General features: G+C 48.3%; 1 protein-coding gene across 1 annotated transcript in view; it reads right to left on the bottom strand.

Annotated features, from left to right (window-relative positions):
* The window catches only part of CFAP46 (cilia and flagella associated protein 46), a 1487057-nt gene that overhangs the window by 802726 nt on the left and 656806 nt on the right, over positions 1-27525 (bottom strand). Inside the window, exons 32-34 of the mRNA XM_078643461.1 lie at positions 16883-17005; positions 16621-16788; positions 2446-2594 (exon numbers count right to left, since the gene is read on the bottom strand). Coding sequence (XP_078499587.1) covers positions 2446-2594; positions 16621-16788; positions 16883-17005 — 440 coding nt within the window. The remainder of the gene's footprint in view (positions 1-2445; positions 2595-16620; positions 16789-16882; positions 17006-27525) is intronic.

The following is a 27525-nucleotide window of genomic DNA, read 5'->3' as shown; positions in this document are numbered from 1 at the left end:
GCCTAGAAGCTCCCTTGGAAGGTGGCAGGGCGCTGAGCAGGGTGGCTGACAGAATTTTGAAACATTCCCTCACAGCTGCACAGCCTGTGAACTAATCTCATCTGTAACACAACACGTCGAACAGCTTCAGATAGTTGACACCTAGAAAATGGTTTTGCCACCCAGAAGAGCTACACAGTGAGCATAAAAGTGGCCCCACAGCATGTTTTTTGGAATAATTGTATTAATAAATACAGGAGTGCAGAGGAAAAAATCCATGTTATTATAACAGTACAGTGTAAGTTGCAGGAGAATACACTGTTTTTTGTGTGACAGAATTCATATGACACGAGAGAAGGAAACAATCCTGCTAATAGTCACATGAGCTAATCAGTGTGGTTTTCATCTCAAAGTATAGATGTGACCTCTTATACGTTGGTTCTGGTTAAACATCTTTTCCCAATTCACGTGAGTCGTGGTCAATTATGGGCCAATAAACAAACAAAAATTAACAGCTCATGACCGTATATGTTGGAAATTACATTGATGATATGACATATCATGTTACCTTTGACAAGAATACAGTAGAATATTTTTGTTTGCATATGTGTTATTTAATGATTTTGTTTTGTTAGATCCGTTTGTTTATTGGTTAAATGTTGTGAGTTCACAAACATACAATTTCAGGGCAATCTTTTGTTTTGATGATTATGCTTTGTGCAGTGGTCAACAACTTGTGACTTTCAAGGATTTTTAGATTTTGATGTGGAACTATACTGTCACCTTAACTATAGTTTTTCAGAGAAACTCCTAGCTATTTTAACATCCGTGGCACAGTGCTTGCACTACCTGAACCATGACGCTATTTTAAATACGTGTTATCAGTGATTTTTTTAGTTTGCTTAAATGAAATATTAGTGATTGGATCAAGGCCCACCACGTGTGCGCGCAATTTCCATTGTGCAAGGCCTCCAACCTGGTCCAGGACCAAACCAACAGCGCATCAGAAGAGGCCATACAGCCAATCACATGCACAATTACTCAATCCTTTAATCATTTCTCTTTTTTTTGGGATAAATTCAGCATTTCTTTAAACTCTTGATTTCAGACTCACACATTTGAATTTACTAAGGAGCTTGGGCTGTATGCAGGGCCCCTAGAATATGCAGCAATGGAGCACCAATTTATGTGGCAGGGTTGACTAATTTATGCGACAAGAAAGAGCAAATTATGTGGCATAATTTGGCACCGTTTTTTATACTATTGCTTTATTATTTTGTAACTTTTACACATGGGAATACTGAGGGGTGTGTGTCTTAAACCCTGGATACCAGCAGCAGGCTGTGTGTTGCACATCTGAGGTGCCTCAGCGGAGCTGTGGTTTAATCGGCACTGGCAGCCCAGAGTGTGTGACTGAGGCCTCTGTCTCGCTATTATCAATACACTTAGCTCTCGGCCCCTGCCTGGGGAGGGGCTCTGAGTGGGTAGATTTATTTGTAGGTGGGTCTGTGTGAGGGCGGCTCTTTGTGTGTGTGGGTGGCTCTGTGTGGGTGGCTCTGTATGTGTGTGTGGGTGGCTTTGTGTGTGTGGCTCTGTGTGGGTGCAAATGCAATAGGTCTCGCATTTGCGAGAGATTAAGCTATTGGCATTGTAAATGACAATGCCATTTATTTATATGTTTTAAAAACAAAAACATAAATAAAAATAATATCATGGGCAATGCCAATAGCTCTAACTTTAACAATGCCGAGACCATTGCATTGTAAATGCTTGTTTATTCTTGTGTTTGCCATTTTCACAGTTTTTCAGTCTTTCTCTTCCTTCTCCCTTCGAGTTTTTCTCTCTCTTGGTTTGGATCAAAGTGAGTGCTGATGTGCTCTACTTGCAACTACTGGCTGAAATTAAGCACTACAAATGGAACCAACCCAACGTGTAGGGTTTGTGAGTATTTAATACTTGGTTATTAGGTGCCACTAGTTTTGCATTTAATGAGACCACTGTCATTTTCAGCCCTTGTGCACTGAGATATCTCTCTTCTAATAGCAACCTGAACAGCTGTGAGAAATTTCTACACAGGAAACAATCACTCTTCTGCTACAGAGTATAAATGTGATTTGATACACTATGAAAGTAGAAAGTAAATGTATAATATATCCGTGTGGTTCCGGGAACAACCCTAATAGGATTTTGCTTGTTGTCCTTCACCTAAAAATATTTTGCCTCAATTATGTCAGCTTGCAACTCACTCAAAATGGTGCAGTGGACATTTGTCCAAGTCTTTTCTAAAACATTGGGCACTGGAAACAAACCTGTTTACTTATTATCGCCAATATAACTCTCAATTTCAATTACTACAGGCTCTTAACTGTTTACACTATAAGGAGCTAGGGTTCAACCTTACATTTGGATTCATACATCCAAACCTCTCCCAATAACGAAAGAAATACACACACAACTGATACAAACCTTAGATGGTAGAGATCAGACAGGCTTTGACTTTCCACAACATCATGAGCAATAACCTCAGCGAGCTGAAGGACAGGGATAGTCAAATGTGTTAGTGAGCTGCTGTGCAGTTCCTTCACCAACAGATCCATGTAATACAAGTTGTAGGTCTGTAAGTAAAAGGAAAGTTGTAAGCAAAAAGCAAACACATTCATGATGTGGTCACTATTTCATAAAAGTGCTACACATTTTGAATAATAACTTGACAAAAAACACCTTTTGTACCGAAAGACTTAACTTGCACACATTTTAATACGTACAATTATGAAAATTGAAATAGCCATTAACGGAAACGTTGGTATCAAAGGTTCACAAATATGATCTTCTGTACAACAAAAAATACATTGGTAACTGAAACATTTCCTTGACCACCATTCATCAGTATTATAACACTGATGGGTACAGCCGGATATCACAAACTGAATTCTTTATTGGGCCTATGTTTGATCTGTGCTATGGCACAAGGGCTGATTAAGTGGATTTCCCATCCTTTCCAGCCTGCGTCTTTTAAATGGAAGAAAAATGTTCATAGGTTGGATGTTTGCTGCTAAGCATACCTCAAACTGAGAGCCTTTGTAACTTTAAAGCATTTTTTGCTATTAAGGTAGTGTGAGCTAACAGACCTCTTCCAGCTTGCAGATTTTTATACATTGCTTAACCCACCCGTTACTATTAAATTTGAATGATGCATGTAAAGTGTGAGCAATTAATGAGGATCTGTGTATGAGCCATCAAATCATTTTACTCATTATTTAACCACCAATTATCATCTACAATTAACGTTTCATAGGAATTACACATTGACTTAGACTATCAAAACTACTCAACACAGGAGACCAAAAGTGGGGACTTGCTGGGAGATTCGCACTATGTCAGCATTTATTTAGGGAAGGTCAGACTGGATTCCAGCTCTAGCAGACTGCATAAACCAGAGATTACACGATGGTCCCAGAATTCAGCTTTGGCATTACACAATCATGGAATCTATCAACTTAATCAATCTAATGTTCACTGACAATCTATACAATGTACCTAAAATACAGTGCAGGACACAACAGTATTTTTTCTAGAACTCGAGGCAGATTGCTTATGACAACCAAAGTGCTTGACAGAAAAGAAAACTGGCTGAGACATTCAAATATTTAACGTGCCATGCCCTTTTATTCACTTATTTTACCAATATCAATATCAGGGGGTGTTTCAAATAGACAGTTAAAAAGGAGGTAAAATGCAAGTGAAATGATGATAGGCAAGTCATGAGAGCCAGAGAGAAAGTGAGAGGCACTGGAGGCACTTGCAGGAAAAGTGGACTTATGACAGAATTTCCTGCTATTGATTCCATTGAAAACAGAAGGATATTTTCAGTTTCCCCAAAGATCTGAAAAGGGTGTTTATCAAAAGGAACACACATCCTGCGATAGGTCCTCTTCCTAATACAGCTCTGATAAAGAATGATGGACAGAGAAGAAGATTAGTAGCTACAGATCATAGGTGTATAGAGTCAGAATAGTGGAGAACATTTTAAGACATGAAAGGGGTTTTTTTAGATCTGGGGGTCTCTAATTGGCAGAGGTAAGTACCTTAGACCAAGTAGGGACCCTTGCTTCTAGTCAGGGTGAAGAATTACACAAAGTAGATAACCCCTGCTCACCCTCTAGGTAGCTTGGCACGAGCAGACAGGCTTATCCCTGAGGCAATGTGTATAATAAATGCCCTTAACACAACAGTAATCCCCAATCCACCACAAACTGAGACCACACAGGTAAGTATATTTATAAAAATATATATCTTTATCTAGTTTCAGCAGGAAAATAAAACAGTTGCACGATAATCACTTCTTCAAGAATGTAGCACTTAATCTTAATGGTTGCAATTAATTTGTTAGGAAGTTCTTATATAACTTGTCTCAAGTCTCTTGTGAATCAGTACTAAAAATAATACTTGGCGCTTATCTTAATTCAGTCCTCCAAAACGAGCAGTAAAAACAATGTCAGTGGGTAAATCAGCCAAGAGAATCAGCCCCTAAAGCTAGGGGCCCTAAGCGCTGCAACCGCGCCTCACCAGATGTACTGGGAACTCCTTCGCGCACCTCGCCGATCAGAGCACACTCGGTCTTAGCCCCGGCCGGTCTCAGCAGCCTCTCCGCCCACTCTCAGTCCTTCGGGGAGCGGGGGGGAGCTAGCTACGCGCTCCGAGCAGAGACAGGCCGGCCGGGGGCTGGGGGCAGTTCAGGGATTCCCTCGGCGAGGTCGGGTCAGTCTTCCCCGGTCCCGGCGGTGATCACTCGGCACTTCAGAGGTCCCGATGACGGGTACCAATCCTGTCGCGGCGTTTGAGGCGAGCCTCTGACACACCCGGGAGTCAGCCAATGGCAGTGCGGCTCCCGGGACAGGCTTTCCGTGACGCTCCGCTCTTCAGCCAATCACGGCACGACAACGGCAATGACGCTGCGCCGCACGGGCCTATCCCGTCGCGGCGTTGGTGAGGGGGCTCGGCTCCTCCAGCCAATGAGAGCGCAGCAGCTCCGATCTTCACCGCGGCAGCCTCCCTTTACGAACGGCAACTTCTGGGGGTATTTCTGGCCCCGGGGGGCGGCGGTGAATATGCGGCAGATGACTTTTGAGGGCGCAGGTCACGGAAAGACCGCCCTCTCGGCCTCACAATTGCGCTGGAGCAAGATACATGAGGGGAGGCACCACAGACCTCCGACCCTCGTTGGGAATGTGCCGATGAGCACACCGATCCCACCTCACGCTCAGCAATTGTTCACCAAGCACGCTCCAGGTCCAACAGCACGATCTGCATAGCGTTTTGGGCTTCTTCTAGGAACCTTTTATCCCTGGGTTCCAGAAACAGGAGGCCAGCTCTTCTCAGGCCCTTGGAGATTCAGTGAAGACACAGCACACAGCAAAGTCCTAGTAGTTCAAGCAGATGGGGGCACAGCACACAGCAAACCCCTTCTTCTCCTCTCCTTCAGTTGGATAGCAGGATAGGTCAGCCCTTAGAGCACACAGTAAGGCAATCTTCCTTCAGTTCCTTCAGCAGTCCTTCTTCTGGCAGAGGTTCCTCTTGATTGTAGAATCTACATTTTCTGTAGTCAGGGGTCCTTCTCTTATACCCCAAAAAGTCTTTGAAGTCCTTTGAAGTCTTTGTGCAAGTGGGCCCTGAGCCCGGTCTAAACCAGTTCTTGGTGTTGCTGAGGCACTGGGGGTTTCCTGGCTTCCTTCTTCCTCTCAGTATCAGGGACAGAGGTGACAGTCACCCAGCAGGGGGTGGAGCCAGCATTGTGGTCAGGCAGGCACAGCCCTGTCACTATCAGGTGTGATCTCCTCCCACTTCCCTGGCAGCAGATGCTGCCTTTCATCCACGGGCTGACTCAGACAACCTCCTGGGGGCTCTGCAGCCCCTGTCACACTCAGGCCAGACAGTCAATCCACAAACAGGCCCAGGCACACAGAAAGGTTAGACAAGAGAACAGCCCTTTTCTAAAAGTACTATTCTCAAACACAGCATTTAAAAACAACCCTTCCTAAAAGATGTGTTATTAAATTCTGAGTTCAGGGATATCAATCACTTATGTCCCATCTTGTTCCTATGAGAAGATAGGCTGGTATCCAATGGGACCAGCCTCCCCCATGTTATTCTATGGAGCAAGATAACTTTACAGCAGTGAGCACACAAAATGGCTGCTGCTCACTACCAGAGCATGTGACCTGCACTAGTACATGCTCTACCTTACCTATACACTGCACCCTGCCCAGGGGGTACCTTGAGCCTTCCATAGGGCTGACTGATGTGCACAGACAGGGAAGGGTTAGGCCCAGCCAGTGGGGACACTGGCCAGGCGGACATGGCAGTCCACTGACTGCACACAGGCCCTGCGCTGGCAGGCCTGAGACACCATTTTAGGGCTACTCATGTGGGTGGCGCAATCTGCGCTGCAGGCCCACTAGTAGCATCTGTCATCACCAGCCCTGGCACACACAGTGCACTTTACTAGGGACTTCATGGTGATACAAATATGCCAATCCGGTATTCCCAATCAATATGACAATTTACATAGGGAGCACTTACACTCTGGCACTGATCAGCAGTGGCAGAGTGTCCAAAGCATCTAAACCAGCAAAAACGAAATCCAGCACAGCATCAAAAATACAGTAGACAGAGGCAAAAAGATGGGGGAAAACCACGCCAAGGGTGTCAGGTCTAACACGTGTCCCCTCCAGCTGAAAGTGGGAGAACTACCCAACCTCTTGGGAGTCCTCATCACTAAGGCGGAAGAATCTGGACAGACCATCAGCATTGTCGTGTTCTGTACCAGGGCGGTGCTCCACCGTAAAGTCCATCCCCTGTAGGGAAATGGACCACCTCAACAGTTTTGGATTCTCACCCCTCATCTGCATTAACCATCTGAGGGGCCTGTGGTCGGTCTGAACATGGAAGTGAGTCCCAAACAGGTAGGACCTCAGCTTCTTCAGAGCCCAGACCGCAGCGAAAGCTTCTCTTTCAATGGCACTCCATTTCTGTTCCCTGGGGAGTAGCCTCCTGCTAATGAAAGCCACTGGTTGGTCTCCGCCCTCATCATTGATTTGTGAGAGTACTGCTCCCACGCCTTGCTCTGAAGCGTCAGTTTGCACAATGAACTCACTGGAAAAGTCAGGTGCCTTAAGCACCGGTGCTGTGCACATGGCAGCTTTGAGTAAGCATGGCCGGATTTCACGGATCCACGATCCGCGAATTTGCGGATTTGCGTATTGTTGATCCGCAAAATCCGCGGATTTGCGGATTGCGCTCGTGAAAGTCAAGGATGCAAAGGCCTCTATCCAGCATCACAGCTGATTTTCGACGGTAGATTTGGGAAGAAAGCACACCTGCCCAGCCTCGACAATGCTCACGATTGTTTTTGGGCTGATTTATGCATCACTGAATTTGAGCTTCAACTGTCCATCATAGTGGGTAAATGGCGGGAAGACGATTCACACCGCAAGTGTGTGGGCGGGGCCAAACGTGCGGGGCTTCCATGCGAGCACACATGCCTCTGGTGTGTATAAAAGGTCAGAGACCGATCAGAGCAGCAGATGAAGAAAAAGAAGCTCCTGGTCACAGGAACAGCCAGGGGATTGCGCTCGTGAAAGTCAAGGATGCAAAGGCCTCTATCCAGCATCACAGCTGATTTTCGACGGAAGATTTGGGAAGAAAGCACACCTGCCCAGCCTCGACAATGCTCACGATTGTTTTTGGGCTGATTTATGCATCACTGAATTTGAGCTTCAACTGTCCATCATAGTGGGTAAATGGCGGGAAGACGGTGCACACCGCGAGTGTGTGAGCGGCACCAAACGTGCGGGGATTCCATGCGAGTCCATGCCTCTTGTGTGTATAAAAGGTCAGAGACCGATCAGGAAGCACTAATAGATAAAATAAAGCAGGTGCTCGAGCACCTGCTTTATTTTATCTATTAGTGCTTCCTGTTGAAGCTAACTTAGCTGACTTAGTAACTATTTTAGGATGGCGCTGGCAGCTTGCCGGCGCCATCCTAAAATAGTTACAACTTCAAGATTGAAGGCTTGAACTTTTGCCCACCGAATCCGCCGTTCGCGTATTCGCGGATTTTCGGTAAATTCGCGCGAGTTCGCGGATTTACCAAAAATCCGCGAAATCCGCGAGCGGAGCGGATTTGACGCTCATGCTTGGCTTTGAGGGTGTCAAAAGCAGTTTGACAGGCCTCAGTCCAATTCACTTTCCTGGGCTGATTTCTAGATGTCAGCTCTGTCAAAGGGGCCACAATGGTGCCATAACCTTTGACAAATCGTCTGTAATACCCGGTGAGACCTAGAAAGGCTCTCAACTCAGTCTGAGTCTTGGGGGGCTCCCAAGCCAGAATGGTATCAATCTTCGCCTGTAGGGGCGCCACCTGGCCGCTCCCCACCTGGTGTCCCAAGTACACCACAGATCCCTGCCCTATCTGGCACTTACTGGCATTGATAGTAAGGCCTGCCTTCTGCAGAGCCTTCAACACTGCGCAGAGGTGTTGCAGGTGTTCCTCCCAAGTGGAGCTGAACACAGCAATGTCATCCAGGTATGCTGCGCTGAAATCCTCCAGCCCAGCTAATACCTGGTTGACCAGTCTCTGGAATGTGGCAGGGGCATTTTTCAACCCAAACGGCATGACACGGAACTGGAAGTGCCCCTCTGGCGTTGAAAATGCTGACCACTCCTTGGCCCCCTCAGTTAAGGCAATCTGCCAGTACCCTGAAGTCAAATCAAAGGTGCTCAGGTACTGGGCAGCTCCCAACCGATCCAGCAGCTCATCAGCTCTGGGGATGGGGTGCGCGTCAGTCTTGGTGACCGTATTGAGCCCACGGTAGTCCACGCAAAACCGGAGTTCTGGGGTGCCACCGGGGATAGCAGCTTTCTTAGGCACTAAGACCACTGGGCTAGCCCAGGGGCTGCTGGAGGGCTCAATAACCCCTAGAGCTAACATATTGGAAACTTCTTCCTTGATGCTAGCTCTGACCTTGTCAGCCACCCTGTAAAACTTCTGTTTCACAGGCAGACTATCTCCAGTGTCCACATCGTGGACGCACCATTTGGTGACACCTGGGGTCAGGGAGAACAGGGGGGCGAACTGACCCAAGACTTGGCGACAGTCCTTTTGCTGCTCTGGGGTCAGGGTGGGTGAGAGTATCACACCATCCACTGACCCATCTTGCTCCTTGGTTGCCAGGAGGTAAGGGAGAGGATCACTATCCTCCACCCCTCCAGCATCTGTAGCCATGAGCATAGTCACTTCTGACCTCTCAAAGTGGGGTTTGAGGCGGTTCACATGCAGCACTCTCAGGGGCTGCCTGGGAGTCTTCAGGTTAACCAAGTAGGTAACCTCACTCTTGCGCTCCACCACCTCATATGGCCTGGTCCACTTGTCACGGAGCACACAAGGCTCCACCGGCGCCATCACCCACACTTTCTGACCAGGGTGGAACTCAACCAGAGAAGTGTTCTGGTCATACCATCTCTTCATTTCCTCCTGGCTAGCCTCCAGGTTCTCTTGAGCGAGCTTCCTGAAGCGCTTGGTCTGGTTGCGAATGGCCAGCACATAGCTGAACACATCCTGAGGGGTTTTCCCGCGGGATTTCTCCCACCCCTCCTTCACCAGAGTGAGAGGCCCTCTGACAGGGTGGCCATACAGCAACTCAAAGGGACTGAACCCTAAGGATTTCTGAGGCACCTCCCTGTAGGCAAACAACAGGCATGGTAACAAGACGTCCCATTTACGCCTCATGGGCTCTTCCAGGCCCATAATCATGCCCTTCAATGTGCGGTTGAATCTTTCAACCAACCCATTTCCTTGAGGGTGGTAAGGAGTGGTGAATTTGTATGTCACCCCACACTCCTCCCACAGGGACTTCATGTATTTAGAAATGAAGTTTGTCCCCCTGTCAGAGACCACCTCTCTGGGGAACCCCACACGGGAAAAGATTCCCATCAGGGCACGGCCCACCACGGGGGCTGTGACTGTCCTGAGCAGGATGGCTTCCGGGTACCGAGTGGCATGGTCCACCAAGACCAGGATAAACCTGTTGCCTAAGGCTGTCTTGGGATCCAGGGGCCCCACGATGTCAATGCCCACCCGCTCAAAAGGGGTGCTCACCACAGGAAAGGGTTGGAGGGGTGCCACGCACTTCCCTCCGCTCTTGCCACTGGCCTGACCAGTTTGGCAAGACTTACAAAAGGCAGAGACGTGCTTCTTCATCTGGGGCCAGTAGAAATGGGTGACAAGCCTGTGATAGGTCTTGTCTTGCCCCAGATGTCCTGCGAGAGTCACGTCATGAGCCAGACCCAGTAGGAAGTTCCTGAAGCGCTCGGGTACTACCAGCACACGGGCTGCACCGGGCTCAGCGAACTTAGGCTCACTATAAAGTAAGTCATCCTCCCAGTAGATCAAATGTTCCTTGGACCCCAGACCTGCTGCCTGGTCTGCAGCCTGCTGCCGCACACCAATGAGAGAAGGGCACTCCTTCTGAGCCTGGCAGAATTCCTCCCTGGAGGGACCACCATCTTGCTGCCACTGGGACAGCTCAGGCAATTCCCCCAGTTCGGCCACCTGCTCCCCTGTAGGTTCCAGGGCATCCCCCTCCGGGTCTGCTTCCTCCTGGACCGTGGGAACGGTGGGGGCTGGTTTCCCGCGTCCTCTACCCCTTCCTCTCTTGGCAGGTCCCTGGGCCATTGTTCCAGGCTCCAGTTCTGCTAATCCGCCCTCTCTGGCTGTCATTGCACGGGTGGACACACAGATCCACGCAGGCAAACCCAACATTTCCAAGTGAGTCCTGTGCTCCACCTCTTTCCATGGAGAGCTCTTCAGGTCATTACCTAATAGACAATCCACAGGCAAGGCATCACTTACAACAACCTCCAAAATACCGGAGACTCCTCCCCATTCAAATGAAACATTTGCCACTTGGCAGAAGCGCACTGAACTGTCAGATGCCACCACAGGTCGGAGTACCTTGGGAATGATCTGCTCTTCAGACACCCACTAACACCTGACAGATGTCACGCTGGCCCCTGTGTCTCTCAGAGCCTCTATTTCCTGTCCATTGATGGTCACCTTCTGCCCGTATTTCTTAGTGTTTTGGGGCAGCAAGGTTTCCTGGGCCATCTCTTGGTCTCCTAAAGAGACAAGGGTCATCACTGCTAACCCCTCCTCCCCACTGGAAATCAAATCCCCTCCCAAAACTACACTGGCTAACGCCGGAGTGGGAGCACCAGTGGGTGCTGAGTTCTTCTTTGGACATTTGGGGGCAATGTGCCCCACCTCCCTACATGCATAGCAAGTAGGCGAGGACCTGTTGTCCTGCTTGCCCTTATGGGGCCCGGACTTCTTAGATTTGGGGGGTTGAGACTCCTTCTCCTGGGTACTATTTTGGGGCCCTTTAGAAGACTCCTTTTGATTACCCGTGTCCCCCCACTCTTCTGCTGGGGACCCTGTCCACCTTTCGCTGGGGTACTTACCACCCCCTTGTGGACCCTGGTGCTAGTCCAGCGGTCCGCCTCTTTAGCAAGCTCACTGGGATCCGTTAACTTGCTATCTAAAAGATGCTGGCGCAGCTCTGGAACACATAAACTACTCAAGTGCTCCCAACTAATCAAGTGACACAACCCCACATAATCAGTAACTTTGCTGCCCTTTATTCAACCTTCCAGTGCACGCGTGTATATACTCACACACTCCACCCAAGTACTAGAATCAAGCTTCTTGAAGTTCCTAAACTTCTGGCGGTACTGTTCTGGAGTGAGCCCATACCTGAGGCACAAAGCCTCCTTCATAGCTGGGTAGGATAAAGTACCTGCTGCTTCTAAGGTTGCTAAGACATCCTTCCCAGAGGCCTCAAAATGCTTCCACAAACCTGCCACCCAATTCTTCTCAGGCACTTCATTCATCTTTAAGGCAAGTTCATACGATCTAAACCACGCATAAATATCCTCACCCCTCTGATAATTCTGTACCAGATCTTTTGGTATGTATACTTTACCCGCCTGTACTGGTTGTGCGCTGCCACCATTAGAACTGGACTCCACCTGTTTGGATTTAATTTCCAGCTCCCTCATGCTCAACTCATGAGCCAATTGGAGTTTCTTCTCCTCCAAAGCGAGAGCATTTCTTCTCTCCTCCGCCTCCTTCTCAGTTTCAAGGCGCAGTCTCCTCTCATCTGCTTGGGCTTTGAGTTTAAAAAGCTCAATCTCATGGGCCCTAGCTCTCTGATTATCCTCCAGCTCCTCTGGAGAAATAATCTTACTGGAGTGGTTGCTGCCAGCCCTAGACGCTGACTTCCTCACTGGCAAATCACTGGATACAAAAGCATTCTCCTGTGTGCCTCCCTCTCAAATAACAACTTCTGGATCACCATGTTGGGCCTCCCACCAGGCCCTCAGAGCTTTCCGTAGCTCTTCCTTGTTTGCGCTGCCCTTCACTGGGCATCCAAGCTGTTTGCAGAACTGCTTCAGTTGCTCCTTTTTGTAGTTGAACTACTCCTGAATTTCAAATTCAAGTTCCAATTCTACTCTCACGCTTGCCGCTTTCTGAGACATGATGCATCCCAACCTTTTCAACAAAAAGGTTTCACCAAAAAGAAAAAATCTTGCGCAACCTGTGCTGCTAAACTAGACTAGTGATGTACAAGAAATCACTGCCGGTCAAGTGCAATTATTAGTTCAAAATCCACACCGCTGTCCAACAATGTTAGATCTGGGGGTCTCTAATTGGCAGAGGTAAGTACCTTAGACCAAGTAGGGACCCTTGCTTCTAGTCAGGGTGAAGAATTACACAAAGTAGATAACCCCTGCTCACCCTCTAGGTAGCTTGGCATGAGCAGACAGGCTTATCCCTGAGGCAATGTGTATAATAAATAGACTTAACACAAAAGTAATCCCCAATCCACCACAAACTGAGACCACACAGGTAAGTATATTTATAAAAATATATATCTTTATCTAGTTTCAGCAGGAAAATAAAACAGTTGCACGATAATCACTTCTTCAAGAATGTAGCACTTAATCTTAATGGTTGCAATTAATTTGTTAGGAAGTTCTTATATAACTTGTCTCAAGTCTCTTGTGAATCAGTACTAAAAATAATACTTGGCGCTTATCTTAATTCAGTCCTCCAAACGATAAGAGCACACTCGCTCTTAGCCCCGGCCGGTCTCAGCAGCCTCTCCACCCGCTCTCAGTCCTTCGGGGAGCGGCGGGGAGCTAGCTCGGCGCTCGGAGCAGAGACGGGCCAGCCAGGGGCTGGGGGCACTTCAGGGATTCCCTCGGCGAGGTCGGGTCAGTCTTCCCCGGTCCCGGCGGTAATCACTCGGCACTTCAGGGATTCCCTCGGCAAGGTCGGGTCAGTCTTCCCCGGTCCCGGCGGTGATCACTCTGCACTTCAGAGGTCCCGATGACGGGGACCAATCCTGTCGCGGCGTTTGAGGCGAGCCTCTGACACACCCGGGAGTCAGCCAATGGCAGTGCGGCTCCCGGGACAGGCTTTCCGTGACGCTCCGCTCTTCAGCCAATCACGGCACGACAACGGCAATGACGCTGCGCCGCACGGGCCTATCCCATCGCGGCGTTGGTGAGGGGGCTCGGCTCCTCCAGCCAATCGGAGCGCAGCGGCTCCGATCTTCACCGCGGCAGCCTCCGTTTACGAACGGCAACTTCTGGTGGTATTTCTGGCCCCGGGTGGCGGCTGTGAATATGCGGCAGATGACTTTTGAGGGTGCAGGTCACGGAAAGACCGCCCTCTCGGCCTCACAATCGCGCTGGAGCAAGATACACGAGGGGAGGCACCACAGACCTCCGACCCTCGTTGGGAATGTGCCGATGAGCACACCGATCCCACCTCACGCTCAGCAATTGTTCACCAAGCACGCTCCAGGTCCAACAGCACGATCTGCATAGCGTTTTGGGCTTCTTCTAGGAACCTTTTATCCCTGGGTTCCAGAAACAGGAGGCCAGCTCTTCTCAGGCCCTTGGAGATTCAGTGAAGACACAGCACACAGCAAAGTCTTATTAGTTCAAGCAGATGGGGGCACAGCACACAACAAAGCCCTTCTTCTCCTCTCCTTCAGTTGGATAGCAGGATAGGTCAGCCCTTAGAGCACACAGCAAGGCAATCTTCCTTCAGTTCCTTCAGCAGTCCTTCTTCTGGCAGAGGTTCCTCTTGATTGTAGAATCTACATTTTCTGTAGTCAGGGGTCCTTCTCTTATACCCCAAAAAGTCTTTGAAGTCCTTTGCAGTCTTTGTGCAAATGGGCCCTGAGCCCGGTCTAAACCAGTTCTGGGTGTTGCTGAGGCACTGGGGGTTTCCTGGCTTCCTTCTTCCTCTCAGTATCAGGGACAGAGGTGACAGTCGCCCAGCAAGGGGGTGGAGCCGGGCATTGTGGTCAGGCAGGCACAGCCCTGTCACTATCAGGTGTGATCTCCTCCCACTTCCCTGGCAGCAGGTGCTGCCTTTCATCCACGGGCTGACTCAGACAACCTCCTGGGGGCTCTGCAGCCCCTGTCACACTCAGGCCAGACAGTCAATCCACAAACAGGCCCAGGCACACAGAAAGGTTAGACAAGAGAACAGCCACTTTCTAAAAGTACTATTCTCAAACACAGAATTTATAAACAACCCTTCCTAAAAGATGTGTTATTAAATTCTGAGTTCAGGGATATCAACCACTTATGTCCCATCTTGTTCCTATGAGAAGATAGGCTGGTATCCAATGGGACCAGCCTCACCCATGTTATTCTATGGAGCAAGATAACCTTACAGCAGTGAGCACACAAAATGGCTGCTGCTCACTACCAGAGCATGTGACCTGCACTAGTACATGCTCTACCTTACCCATACACTGCACCCTGCCCAGGGGGGTACCTTGAGCCTTCCATAGGGGTGACTGATGTGCACAGACAGAGAAGGGTTAGGCCCAGCAAGTGGGGACACTGGCCAGGCGGACATGGCAGTCCACTGACTGCACACAGGCCCTGCGCTGGCAGGCCTGAGACACCATTTTAGGGCTACTCATGTGGGTGGCGCAATCTGCGCTGCAGGCCCACTAGTAGCATCTGTCATCACCAGCCCTGGCACACACAGTGCAATTTACTAGGGACTTCATGGTGATACAAATATGCCAATCAGGTATTCCCAATCAATATGACAATTTACATAGGGAGCACTTACACTCTGGCACTGATCAGCAGTGGCAGAGTGTCCATAGCATCTAAACCAGCAAAAACGAAATCCAGCACAGCATCAAAAATACAGTAGACAGAGGCAAAAAGATGGGGGAAAACCACGCCAAGGGTGTCAGGTCTAACAGGTTTTTTTTAGGTATATGTCAGAAGTGTAGCTCAAACTACAGAAATGCTTCAGTCAGTTGAAGACATTCAGAACTATGTAGACTTCTTGATTTTGTTTTGATTGATTACTGGAAGCCAGTGTAGAAAGAACTGGGGCTATGTTATCCCAAAGATTTGTATAGTGCCTTATATTATTAGTATGTCATTGTAGTACCCACCAAATGGAAAGACACTTCCACGGCAACTTTCAAGGGATTGCTCAACTGGGTGACGTACGTTAGAGGCTCTGACACAACTGCCCTACAAAACTCACCATGGAGACAACCCTGCCGGGGAATGTGGGCGTCCTTGGACAATTTCCTAGACCCATACGATCCGCCTTGAATAGTACTAGCAGAACAAAACAATCGGCTCGAAAGCACACCCCCACAGGATCAAGACACTATCGAGAAGAAAGTAAACTTTTGATATGCTATCTCTTTTTCTCTCCACCTTAATTCCTATCCTTTCCCCTTTCACTCTCTCCTTTTCTCTTACTGTGACAGTGGAAAGAGGGACAGTCAAGCATACATAATCTGTAACTGTACTACAACTAAAACAGCCAGTTTGGGATGCCACCCTGTAACGACAAAGCGTTGACGATTACATGTTATATGTTGTAAAAAAACAATAAAAACTATATGGAAAAAAAAGTAGGTCATTGTAGTTTCTTTTTTTACCTGTGAACCTTTTTCGAACTGTTCTATGATCAAATTTGTTGAGTTTCTCAAGGAGGAACGTAGAAGCATTCTACATACCAAATGGACCAGAATGAATCTCGAATTCACAATATGAAAATACTCAAGGACAAAATCAAACTGTTAGAGTGTGTTCCACTGCGGTAGGATATGTAATGGACTGTGCAGTGAGCAGATAACTGTACTGTTTCTTCTGCTGAGAAATGTAGACTATCACATTGGGCCTTGCGACATATTTTCTATAAAAGGAAAAGAGCAGTTATCACAGGGAGAAGATACTGCATCTGGTGCAGAAGACCTCCCAAGGTATCAGTGAAAAAATAAAAGTACAGCTAATGAACATGACCTTACATGTAGTATAAGAGGATTTAGTATTTCATAATTTACTTTCTAGGACGTTTGGAATTCCTCCTTACAACTTTCAGTTACACTAATCACACAGCTACCTTTTTCAGTAAAGCTTACCAGCTAACCTGAATTAAGGTCAGTGCTACTAAAACCCTGCTAACTACATAGTAAAATATCCCTGCCACAGCTCTATTAATACAGTAAGAATGTTGCTTACCGGCTTTGCAAAGTTACTTCTGTTAATAGAATAACAGGATGTGTCGGTTTTGAATGCATCTCTAACTTCATCGGGACAGTCATAGCTAGCCCAGTCTTCCACGCTTGTGGGCACTGCATCAATAGGTCCTTTTCTTTTAGGTCTCTCTCGAGTGGGTGAAGGCTGTACCTGTGGTGACAAATAGAATGTTGCCTATGTACAGTTACCAAAAATTATACTACAAAAATTTTACAACTGTTAAGAGGAAGAAGTTGAGCCTTACCGGTTTTGCTTCTTTTTTGCCTTTTCCCTTTTTAGAAGAGGCCGACTGTGGGATCTGAAGAGCAGAAGGCGGTGGGTTTTTTGGCAGTGCTTTAATTGTTGCTGCTGCTGCAGATAATGACACCTAGATACAAATTCAGGGGTGAATAGCATTGATCTCTGTTGTCCTTTGTGTCCATGTGTTTCAACAGGGCATTAAGAAGTTAACATTTGTGAACAGTAAGCCAGTTCGCTTTAGGTAAGATAATATTAACATTTCAAGCAGACATTAAGATGCAAAAATTCAAATTTAGACTCTGATTTGCCTTATCTCATTAGAATGTTTCCAAGAGGGACGCATAATGGACTGCACAAAACGTACATGTTTAGGTATCCAATAGAATGGGCTTGGCTCATAGTATCAAATGGTTAGCATATATAAAGGTATCACTCTTGCCCTTCTTCCTTTATGAAACAAAATCGAAGTATATAAAATACTTAATATCAGTACTAAAGGACTTATTTTCAAATTAGAGAACTTGGTACCCTGCAACAGACGTGTCAGACATCCCTCTTTGCCCCTCTCACAGTTCCCCCGCTCTGTTTAATGTTAGGGGGCCTCTGCCTGCAGAGCCTCTCTGGCTTTAGCATCGGAAACCTTTGACCGACGATTTAAATGACCTCAGACCAGGCACAAGTCGGGGATACAGATATACGCGGGTACACGGCGTCCATCCACTCTTTTCATAGGTGGACGCCATCCACCCTGCCAAGAAGTTGGGCCCCACTGAAAAATATGTTGAATTCGTCCCGGTGTAATTTGCAGACACTGGGACACATTCTGCAGCGCCTGCACGTTGTTATCTGCTTTCTATCCACAACAAGGTGCAGGAGGGGAGGGGGCGTTCTTAGTTCAGACTCCAGCTGGGCCAATAACAGACGTCGAATCTGAGGGGTCATCAGGCCTCCTTTTGTTGGAGCCTCCTGGCTTGTAGCAGTCAGGAGCCTCAACCCTAGAAACAAATGCAGCAGAGGGGAAACAAAGGTTCACACCTTGTTAGCACTTCACACATACTTAAGAGAGGCAGCTTTTCACTTTGTTCAGGCTCCGTTTAGGAGATATGCACGCACTGTAAGAATGTCAGATGTGTGGGTCTTTCCCAGTATTTACACAAAATAAATAGCATTTATATAGTGCTTACTACCCCTGAGGAGGTGGTGTAATAATTTAAATATCACTATTTTTACTTGTAAAGCGCTATAGGTAGCGGAGGTTTATGTTGACAAAAGGTACCATTTTTTATGTGTAGCTTACAAAAGTGTGAATCTTCAGGAGGGTTTTCCTGTATACTGGAAATGTGCTCCAGTGTACTTATGATAGACATGTTAAACATATATGTGTGGGCTTAAGATCTGATGACACTTCTTTTGATGCCACTTCCTATGATGTCACGCGCCGTGACGTCAGGTGCTGTTGTCATGCGCCGTGATGTCACTTGCATACTGATTAACTAGGTTAGTCCCTCCAATTCTTTTTTTAGGACTTGTGCCCTGTCTCAGACCATCTGCCCTATGTACGGCACCACCCTACATTAAAAACGTTTCTTGTATGAGACCACCACAGAAAGTCTGGGCATCCCTAACAAAGACCCTTGCAGCCTGGCATAAACTCTCAGTGTGGCAGAGCCATTTGCTTTTTAGGTCTCGACTGGCGTTCACTGCACAGCAGTGTCACGCAGCCGAGATTTTTTGATTTCCAGTACTGGGGCTTTAACCCGCCTCTCTCTTCCATTGGCTAGCTGCATAAATGGAGGCTAGCCATTGGAAGAGAGATGTGTCAATCATTCTGGGAGCAGATTCGTGGGCGTTTCTGTCTTTTTTTAAGCCCCGCCCCTTTTTTCCATCATGCAGTGGTGGGCGTTTACTTTTTTTTTTACACAGATGTTTTTTGTCATTTGTAACCTCGTCCCGGTCCCGCGTGGTTGTATCCTGCCCCCCCCTCCCGCTGTCCATCCCCCCTCCCGCTGTCCATGTCTTTGTTCCCGCCCCCCCTCGTGCTAGATTGCGCAGTAAGGACGGACTCCCGCTCTGCGTCATCTCCCGCTGATCCGCTCTGCACTGCGGCTGGGTACGTCCCGCACTTGGAGACAGTATTGCCGCTTGCACCCCTCTCAGCCACTCTCCCCTTCAGGATCGAGGCTTTGCGGAGCCAGGACCGGCCCCCACAACTCAACGCCGACCCAAGTGACCCGTGACCTGCCCAGCCTCGAGCCGCAGCTCGCCTCACCCCCTGGGAAAGCACCACGACGTGGGACAACCATCCTCAACACCGTGCGCCTCGAAGATCCCCAGGACGCCACAGTAAATGTACAGCGTGCTCCGCTTTCAACATAGACTGTGCGCGACGTACCTTATTTGCCAGGAGAACTGTGCGCTTGTGTTTGTGAGGCTGGTACGCCTCGCACTCTACTTCGAGCCTGTGCACCCCGTACTGCGGCTCTCCTGAGGCTGGTACGCCTCGCACTCTACTTCGAGCCTGTGCGCCCCGTACTGCGGCTCTCCTGAGGCTGGTACGCCTCGCACTCTACTTCGAGCCTGTGCGCCCCGTACTGCGGCTCTCCTGAGGCTGGTACGCCTCGCACTCTACTTCGAGCCTGAGCGCCCCGTACTGCGGCTCTTCTGAGGCTGGTACGCCTCGCACTCTACTTCGAGCCTGTGCGCCCCGTACTGCGGCTCTCCTGAGGCTGGTACGCCTCGTATTCCTGGGTTTACAGAGTTCGCGTCGTACGCCGGCTCACGTGAGATGCGTGAGGTTTAGTAGGGCCCGTCCCGCAATTCATAAGAAACGTACCAAGAGCGCTGCGAAGCGCACAGACCCCCAAAGAAGTGAAATGGTGTTCAGAATTACCCTTAGAGAACTGAATTTGACCATTAAGAACTGTGGCATCCTTAAAAGTAACTGGAACCGTGTTTTGCAACCTGAAGACTGTATTTACAAGCCTGCTTAAAGAATAAATATATATAAAGGAGATATATTTTCACAGGAATACAGTTTGGTGTCATTGTATTAGGTCTCGACTGGCGTTCACTGCGCAGCAGTGTCGCGCAGCCGAGATTTTTTGATTTCCAGTACTGGGGCTTTAACCCGCCTCTCTCTTCCATTGGCTAGCTCCATAAATGGAGGCTAGCCATTGGAAGAGAGATGTGTCAATAATTCTGGGAGCAGATTCGTGGGCGTTTCTGTCTTTTTTTTAAGCACCGTCCCTTTTTTCCGTCATGCAGAGGTGGGCGTTTATTATTATTTTTTTTTACACGGATGTTTTTTGTCATTTGTAACCTCGTCCCGGTCCCGCATGGTTGTATCCGGCCCCCCTCCCGCTGTCCATGTCTTTGTTCCCACCCCCCCTCACGCTGTCCGTGTCTCCGTTCCCGCCCCCCCTCCCGCTGTCCGTGTCTCCGTTCCCGCCCCCCCCTCCCGCTGTCAGTGTCCCGTCTAGTGTGAAGAAGCTTTGCGGCCGCTGTGGCCACACAGAACTTGTCTCCCCCCTTCCCTACCCCTATTGCGCTCCGTGACATTGCTCATGGGGGTATATAGGCACTGGGAGGCAAAGCACTTCCGCCATTGTAAGCCATGCCGCCCTCGCCACTCCAGCCTTCCTGAACCCCACGCGTCCGATTAAACTATTGTTCAGGTCACATTCACTTTTTTAGGCAAGGGGAGGTTAAGTAAGTTGCCCAGAATCATGGGATGTTTAGAGGACGCCGGGACTCGAGTCTGGCTCCCCAGTCCCAAAGACAACAGCTCTGGTCTTTAGGCCACATCTGTTCAGCACGCCTTTGCAACCGCGTTCAATAAGGCGCCTAAGAAATGTACCTCGCTCGCTCACTTCCTCTCTCGTTCTTTCTCCATATCTGTAGGCGTGTTCACACCCGACTGATCGCAGATTCCTGCAGGTCATGGTCCAAGCGGCAGCTCGGTTGCCAAGTGCATGCCATACAGATTCCTTTCAAGCCTTATCAGCGATTGCGAGGGTTAAACATTGGCCTACACTCACATAAGTTCATCTATATTGCCCCAATATACATTCCTCTGCTTCCTCATAATCAGAAACTGCAATCAAAGCTTTCAGCAAAATACAGGAAGCCAAAGTGAGATTGGGCTACTAAAACACAAACTGAGGGAACCCTGTGCTTTTCTGAGAGTTTGTTACTTTTGTTTCTGAAATATCCTATGGGCACTGATGGCTTGATGTAACAGCTCGATCGCCAGCCCGCCGCCGTCTCCTTCCTTCACCCTTCCTCTTTCATGTCAGCTCCAAGCATGCTCTGTGAATGGACCGAGCAGCTGACGAGGGGGAGCCCTGGCACGGTGCCAGGAGCGCTGAGTGGCTGTGTGTGGAGGAACGACACAGGGAGCACAAAGACAAAGCCCAGAGTTTGGGGCAGCGCTGGCTCTTACATAAGGGAGCACGCGTCACGCCGCTCGCTGAGGGGGCTGGCGGGCAGAGGGCTGCTGTGGCCTGCCTCATGGCGCTTTCAAGAATCTGATCTTCGACTGCCAAACCCCGGGACGTTTGGGGTGTTGGAATGATGAACCACTGAGCCAACTGTGCATATATGATGGGCTTGACCTGTGTGTGACAAACCCCCCCCGCCCCAAGAGGGCATTGTGGCCAGCCATATGAGTTTTCTTTCTTTCTACACGCTTGAAATGTTTTTGCCAATGTTTTTTTTTTTTTGCATGAACTCGCCTCACCTTTATATTTTGCAAAATATGGCCACTGGGACTTGCCCGTGCTGTTATTGAACTGTATATTGTCGCTTGCTGTCAAAAATTATTGTTGCCTGCCATGGAGGCTTGGAAAAGAGGCACCCAGACCCACCACACCCACTGGCCGACTCTGGTAGAATACCTGGCTGGAAATATGTACTGTTCCTTGGCCCGGTGTAGCCTTAGCCCTGAGTCTGCGATGCTGACACACGGGCGCACTCTGTCGAAGGTGAACAGCACGTGGCAGCAAAATCATACCGCCCTGTGCATTCCCAGTCAGCTGGAGCAGAGCAGCGTGTTTGCCTGGGTGTAGTATTTCATGAGCTGTGAAATTCAAGACAGCCTACACGCTCGTTACGGTTGGGGCCATTTTGTTCCAGCGCCATGTTATCTACTTCTTGGAGTTCTAATTCCACCTCCTCCTAAGACTCCCTGCTCGTACATCAGTGCGCGTACCTTCCTTCTTCCCCCTTTCCACACCCCCTATGGGGGTTTCGATGCTCTGTTCCATTGTGTTTTTAAACATGAACTTGTGACAATGAGGTTGCAGCGTGCCATCTGACTCGTGTATAGCAATAATGCAAGTGTGGCTATCTGCGTGGGTGTGTGGCTCTCTGCGTGGCTCTCTGCGTGGGTGTGTGGCTCTCTGCGTGGGTGTGTGGCTCTCTGCGTGGGTGTCTGGCTCTCTGCGTGGGTGTCTGGCTCTCTGCGTGGGTGTCTGGCTCTCTGCGTGGGTGTCTGGCTCTCTGCGTGGGTGTCTGGCTCTCTGCGTGGGTGTCTGGCTCTCTGCGTGGATGTCTGGCTCTCTGCGTGGGTGTGTGGCTCTCTGCGTGGGTGTGTGGCACTGTGTGGGTGTGTGGCTCTGTGTGGGTGTTTGGCTCTGTGTGGGTGTGTAGCTCTGTGTGGGTGTGTGGCTCTGTGTGGGTGTGTGGCTCTGTGTGGGTGTGTGTGGCTCTGTGTGGGTCTGTGTGGGTGTATGGGGCTCTGTGTGGGTGTGTGGGGCTCTGTGTGGGTGTGTGGGGCTCTGTGTGGGTAGGTGGGTCTCTGTGTGGGTGGGTGGGGCTTTGTGAGGGTGGGTGGGGCTCTTTGTGGGTGGGTGGGGCTCTGTGTGGGTGGGGCTGTGTGTGTGTGCGGGGCTCTGTGTCTGTGTGTGCAGGGCTCTGTGTGTGTGTGTGCGGGGCTCCGTGTGTGCGGGGCTCTGTGTGTGTGTGTGCGGGGCTCTGTGTGTGTGTGTGCGGGGCTCTGTGTGTGTGTGTGTGCGGGGCTCTGTGTGTGTGTGGGTCTGTGTGGCACTTGCGAGAGATTAAGCTATTGGCATTGTAAATGACAATGCCATTTATTTATATGTTTTCAAAACCAACACATAAATAAAAATGTTGTAATTTACAATGCCAATAGCTCTAACTTTTGCAAAGGCGAGACCGTTGCATTGTAAATGCTTGTTTTATTTAAGCTTCCGCTTTGGAAGTTTATATTTAAAAAAAACAAGAAGGCATTACTGAGCAGGTTAATTGAACAATGCACCCACACAGGAGAGTTCAGTGCCTGCAGCGGAGCTCCTGTAGCAGCAGCTCCTTTCAAGGCAGAGAGCTCCCCCAGTAGGGCAGAGAACTATAAATATGGTGGGCTGTAGTCCGCCAGCGCAGCAGAGTACACCCCTCCTCCTCTTACCTGGCGAAAAGTAGAATATTTAGCCAAACTCGAAATAAGCTACTGCTTGTGCATCTGCACTATTTTTCTAGCACATGGTTATTATTTTGTAGAAACACTGATGTTGTGTTAAAGATGCTGGAAGTTTGACTCCTGTTTATAAAAATAAAATCTCAATAGCAAACTTATTGTGGATATTTTTGATTGTCTAAATGGAATCCCATTCTAAGCAACAACTAATAAACCGCTAACTATATCAATGGAAGCCTCCAGCTGACCGTCTTTTGTTTCACCATTACAAAATTGTCTATATGTTGTAGGCATTCACAGCCGCCATGCAGCAGTGAGCACAGGGACTACACTCTTTGGGGCCAGCTCATTTCGGAATCCTAAAAAACGCACTACAGGCTATGTATTTGTGACAAACATCAGACCCTTTCTTCGTGGGTGGATTTAGGTTTATGAAAACTGACACTGATAAAAAAAAGCCTTGATAAAAAGCAAAAAAGATTCTGGTGTCACACCAATCAACAGAAATGTTCTGTAAACAGTTTTTTCCCCTTTGGTATGTAAGGGTAATTCCAATACAACTGTCTCATATTATATTACACTGATAGATATTTAGCCCTCCCTTGAAAGACACATAGAATCTGTGAATATTCTACCTGGGGAAAATTCAAATCTGCTTGCACTGCTAAATCGGTTTCCAATCCAATCATCATTTCTCTGATAAAGCTCAGAAAATTCTAGTGCTTCTGAACCAATGGTAAATAATGTGAGCGCAATCTTGCCGCACTGTAACTTTCTCAGCCATGTATTAACTTTGAGCGCCGGGAATAATCTTTTTTGTGATGTTAATATTAGGTCTGTTATCATTAGAGGTGGAAAATGAGGTGAAGGCGTTAACAGTGAATGTTGCACTAATTGCTGAGGGTGAAGTAATTCAAGCCACATTACGAGCCTTTGGGGCTCTGGACAGCTGCAATGGAGCCTTCTTTCCAGGCATCTTCACAGAAAGCATTATCACTGATGCGTTGAAGTTAACAGTGCCTGATCCATAAATGGATCCTGAGTCAGATATGTGTATGTATCTGGCGTAGATATCTTGCACATAGATAGGTCAAAGTTGAGAGATGCAGTTAGGGTGACGGAGGCTTTTGGTACCATGATATGTATGTTTTGAATGGCCTCAGTCTGAGAAAGAACAGAAGGAATTTGGTAACCACACGAATCAGCCACCAAGATGGGAAGGTCCATAACCACAGGAGGGGAAACAGCCTTAACAATGTGGTTTTTACCACATTGTACCTTTACCACAAATGTTTTACAACACATGTTTTAGAACGCATGTGCTTTTACCACGCATGTCAAAAATACATGTGGCTTAACAACGCAGTCGGTACCACGACTGTGTCATTACCACAAGTTCCATTACAACGCAAGTCATTACAACAACTTGTTTAGGGAAGCTCTGGTATTTGCAATAGTTTAAATTACAATTCCAACTCCAGTGGGTGTATCAGTAGGGAAGGTGTTGGACTTAAAATCCAACACTGGTCCAACACTGCATTCCCTAAAGCAAGTTGTTGTAATGACTTGCGTTGTACTAGAACTCGTGGTAACGTCGCAGTCGTAGTACTGACTGCATTGCAAAGGCACTATGATGTAACACCTGCATTGTAATAGGTGTTTCCCGGTTAGAAAGGGTGTTCGATAACACAGATGTGTTGGGTGTATTAGGATTGGCAAGGAGGGCAGGGTGTGACACTTGCTTAATAGACAGAGTAGGAGAGACAAATGCATCAATTGGTGTAGAAATAGTACATGGATGCTATGGAACTGACCCTACTGCACAACCTGAAGTGAGAGAGAGGGAAGAGAGAATCAAACTGTGCATATAGGTAAACACTAAATGTTACTGAAGACCCTCAAGTGTTTAGAAGGAACGCTTATCTACATGATCAAAGGTGCCTACAGGGTGATCAATTACTTTACTGCCCACATTTTCAGTAAAATTCATGATAAACCCCCCACCCACAAAAGGTGGCATCCTCCATCCTAGAGTGTACTCATTCACCACAGAAGGAAGGTGTTGTCAGTAGTGTGTCCATTGAGAGCTCTTTCCCTGCTAAAAGGAAGAATATATTTGCCTTTTAATGAGGGAGAATGCATTGTCAAAACGGTCCACACCTGTTGTCAATCACACTCAGGGTGATTAATACATTTCTGTCATGGCTGCTGAAGGTTTGTTTTTATTGGCCAGTCCCCTTCACAAAAGTTCAAAACAAGAGAGTCAAACATTAAAGTGAAACTATTTTGAGGTATTTTATTTCCTAGAACAGTTATGGACATTAATCAGGATTCTGACAATTACATATGGGTGCCGCTCGAAGCCGTGTTCAAAGGGAGGCTGCTCTGTCCACCTACTCTCTGGAGACTTTGCCGTACTGAAAAAGGAATCGTTGGATTGTGCCGACCTGGACGGTCATCTCGGGACCAGCGAGGGAGCGGGACTGCGAGTCGCAGGAGACTGTGCGTGCAGGTGATCACACGCACCTGCGACTCTTCCCGCCTCCCTCCCCCTCCAAGCTTATAGCCGCGCCCACTCACGAGCCCCGCAGGACGCGCGCGGGAAGCGCCGGGCAAAGCCCGGGCCAAGGGCGGGCCCGTTGTAGACCGTTAGTGACCGATTGAGACCGGACCGGGCCCCCCCTCTTGGCTGTCACACAGGACATTGATCTGCCACTTCACAGGGGTAAGACTTGACTCTGATTCTGAACAAGGATTGTGACCACTCGGGTATAAGATGGCGGGACGAGAAACCAGGAGCAAAGCTGCAAATTCTACTGCACACACAGTTGGCGCTATGGACAACTTCATCATTAGAGCTAATTCTCTCCTGACGCACGAAATTGCCAACCTGGAGCGCAGACTTTCCCAGGGAATTGAGAACGCTAAGCGGTCCTCCCTAGGTCATATAGCCAAAGCCCTAACCCCTGTTAGGCTGGAACTTCCAGTGGAGGCTAATGTATCAATTACTACTCCATTGAATCAACAAAGCACTGCGGTTCAACGGAGGGATTCTCCTCTGAACATTTCCGTTACTTCAAAGCTAGTCCCCTCACTAAGCACTGTAGTCATACCATCTGCAAATGAGAATGTTGGGTCACACAATCAATCCCACCAAGGGCATAGGGAAGGAGCAATCCCTAAAAGAAAGCGTGGGCCGCATACATCGGGGGGTAAAAAGACAAAGGTCCCTAAACATCATAATCCTCCTGATAATAAGAAGGGGAGGAATTAAAGCGAGCCCATACCTTTAGATACTAATACTCAAGCTAACACACATGTTCATAATCACCCAGTACTCTGTTAGCTTAACATCAGCGGATGGTCTACAAGGGGTGGGTGTAGATTTAGCTGAGCATAATGATTTGGGCAGTTTGCTTGAGTCCCTAATTCACCTGCTTGAGGTTAGACTCTCGCAAATGGAGGCTAGGCTTACAAGAATAGAAGAAGCAACAGGGGCAACTGTAGACTACCTTAAGGTAGCTAATCACCAACAAAGGAAGTCGGCTAATAATCATGCGGCTGATATCGTAGTGGGCCCCCCTTCTCCTGTAGTCCCCCCTACCCCGAGTATCCCACCTCCATCTTCCCCCCCCCCCCTCTTATCCCTTTTAGTAATCCATCCCTGGGCACAACCAGTACCATGCTGGAGGGCAAAACCCATAGCAACAAGCGAGTTATTCATCTTCCCCCCGGAGGCAGCCCCGTTTGTGGTTATCCTAAGCGGAGTTCCCGAGCTTTCTACTTCTGCCAACGAAACTTTTACATCTTTGAAAAATAAGGTCTTTAGTTGGTTAAATAAATATAGACCTCTCCCCCTTGGGGGTCAACAGTGAAATTATGTCAGTTAAACGAGTACCATGGGTGGGTTTGACAAGGAAAAATATCACTGGTGATTGAGTCCTGATAAATTTTAGGGACCCAAGGACGGTGGCCCATATCTGCAATTGGCCTCTGGCTTCACCAGACTCCTCAATACAAACTCTGCCACTGTCTTCCTTCTATCCTGACAAATTTGAGCGGTTTGGGGATGAGATGGAAGAGGGCTGGTCTTGGGTAATACCCAGAAGACCTCGTAGGGGTGACTGATCAAGGCCGCCACCAAGAGTCCGCGGGAGAGGTGACTGGTTCACGCCCCATCATCAGGGCCCATATAGTCAATTTTTGCACCCCAA

Source organism: Lissotriton helveticus, chromosome 5_1 (assembly GCF_964261635.1).
Source record: "Lissotriton helveticus chromosome 5_1, aLisHel1.1, whole genome shotgun sequence".
Lineage (NCBI taxonomy): Eukaryota > Metazoa > Chordata > Amphibia > Caudata > Salamandridae > Lissotriton > Lissotriton helveticus.
Note: the sequence above shows the minus strand (reverse complement) of the source record. Positions and strands in the feature narration are given on the sequence as shown.